This window comes from Primulina huaijiensis, chromosome 8, assembly GCF_012295235.1.
Source record: "Primulina huaijiensis isolate GDHJ02 chromosome 8, ASM1229523v2, whole genome shotgun sequence".
NCBI lineage: Eukaryota > Viridiplantae > Streptophyta > Magnoliopsida > Lamiales > Gesneriaceae > Primulina > Primulina huaijiensis.
The window spans coordinates 8,979,719-8,981,559 of NC_133313.1; the positions used below are offsets into that span (position 1 = coordinate 8,979,719).

Consider the following 1,841-nt stretch of genomic DNA (forward strand, 5'->3'; position numbering starts at 1 on the left):
CATAGGTACCATATATAAAATATCGGTGAATTCGGTATTTTTTATTGTGGGAACTATATTATATTAGGTGTGTGTTTGAATATTTAAATTTCACCATTATTTATGGTGGTTTCCTTTGTTTTACTTTTAGTTAAACAATATTGCATAAACCAAGAATAAATCCTCGAGCCTTGACAAAATTTATAATTTGTAAACTTCGTTCTTGCATTTGGTAATCTATAAATTAATAAATTTAAACTTAAAATAACCTCTCTGTGGATCGATCTCGTACTTACGAAATATATTACTTGTAGAACACCTACACTTGGGTGAATTATAATTTAAGTAGTAGCAGATCTCATGGTGACCGTCCACTAAGGTTCAATATTGATGGGTAGGGCTTGACACGTGAAGAGAAAGAACACCTATAATGGGCTTTCATTAAACGTGAGGCAAAATTATGTAAGGGTTGCAAGGAGTTGCAATTGGGCTCTACATTTTGAAAATTGTGAACTTCCAAGATAATTGGGATCATGATTTAGCAATTGGGCATAAGTACTCACTAAAGAAATTAGATTTTCCATTTTTCATCAAAGGGTAGTGAAAATGCTAAAATAGTGGGAGAAAATTCGTAAAAATAAAAGTACATATTTTACGTCTTATAAAATATTTAAAATAGTCAGTAACTTTTATCTGTTTCCAATTTCAGTATGTTTACGATGACGACACGAAATCCATTATCTGCGATTCTTGATCAAAACAAGTTAACCGGACCGAATTATCAAGACTGGCTAAGGAATTTAAAAATTGTTTTAAATTTTGAAAAGATAGCATATGTGCTCACTAAAGCTCCTCCAAAAGAGGCAGCAGCCAATGCACCTGTTGATGAATTGGCAAAGCTAGAAAAATGGTGGGACCATGACTTGAAAGCAAAGAGCTATATGCTAGCTTCGATGTCAAATGAATTACAGAGGCGGTTTGAGAATGCTGTTATTGCCACTGACATTTACACACACCTACAAGAGTTGTATGGTGCACAGACTCGTCCCTTGAGGCATGCAGCCGTCAAGGAACTCATGACTACACGTTTGCGAGATGGGGCCTCGGTGAATGAGGATGGTGTGAGGATGATTGGGATTATCGAAAAATTGGTAGGTTTAGAAATAGTCTTACCAAATGTGTTGTCAGCAGACATCCTGTTACTGTCACTGCCAGCATCGTTTGATGGGTTTGTGGTGAATTTTAATATGAACAAGATAGAGGCTAGCCTTGAAGAGTTAGTTAATATGCTTACTACATATGAAGCAACCATAAAAAAGAAAAAATATGTTTTCTTAGTGGGTTCCTCGTCTGGGACGAAGAAAGGACCACAAAGGAAAGGAAAGAAACGTTCTGCTCCTTCCAACAAATTCAAACCAAGAATAAGCAAACTACAAACACTTCTAAGGGGCTTGCAAAGCCTAAAACAATAGAAGATGTTTGCTTCCACTGCAATAAGCCTGAACATTGGAAGCACAATTTTAAGGAATATCTAGCTCAGAGAGGTTTTGGCAAGGGTATGTTTTACATTGAAGTAAATATCTCGATTAACTCAACTTCTTGGGTATTAGATACTGGATGTGGTTCTCATCTATGCAATGATTTGCAGGTGATGACAAGAAGTAAGAGACTCAGGGATGGTGAGACTTTCCTAAGAATGGGCAATGGAGCAAGAGTTGCTGCTAGTGCTATAGGAGATATTTACTTGATGTTAGACAATAATTTTAAGTTGTTATTAAGAGATGTTTTATATGTTCTAGATTTGGTTAAAATTATTGTATCCATTTCTATGCTTGATAAAGACGGATTTTCTTGTCTATTTG

General features: G+C 35.6%; 1 protein-coding gene across 1 annotated transcript; it reads left to right on the top strand.

Moving 5' to 3' along the window:
• Positions 1–698: 698 nt before the first annotated feature.
• Positions 699–1,451, top strand: LOC140982053 (uncharacterized). Its single transcript, XM_073448468.1, has one exon. It carries the CDS (start codon positions 699–701, stop codon positions 1,449–1,451), a length of 753 nt encoding a protein of 250 aa, XP_073304569.1.
• The last annotated feature ends 390 nt before the right edge of the window (positions 1,452–1,841 follow it).

What these genes read in the sequence shown, in the direction of transcription:
- LOC140982053 (XM_073448468.1), top strand. Translation starts at nt 699, where the DNA reads ATGACGACACGAAATCCATTATCTGCGATTCTTGATCAAAACAAGTTA.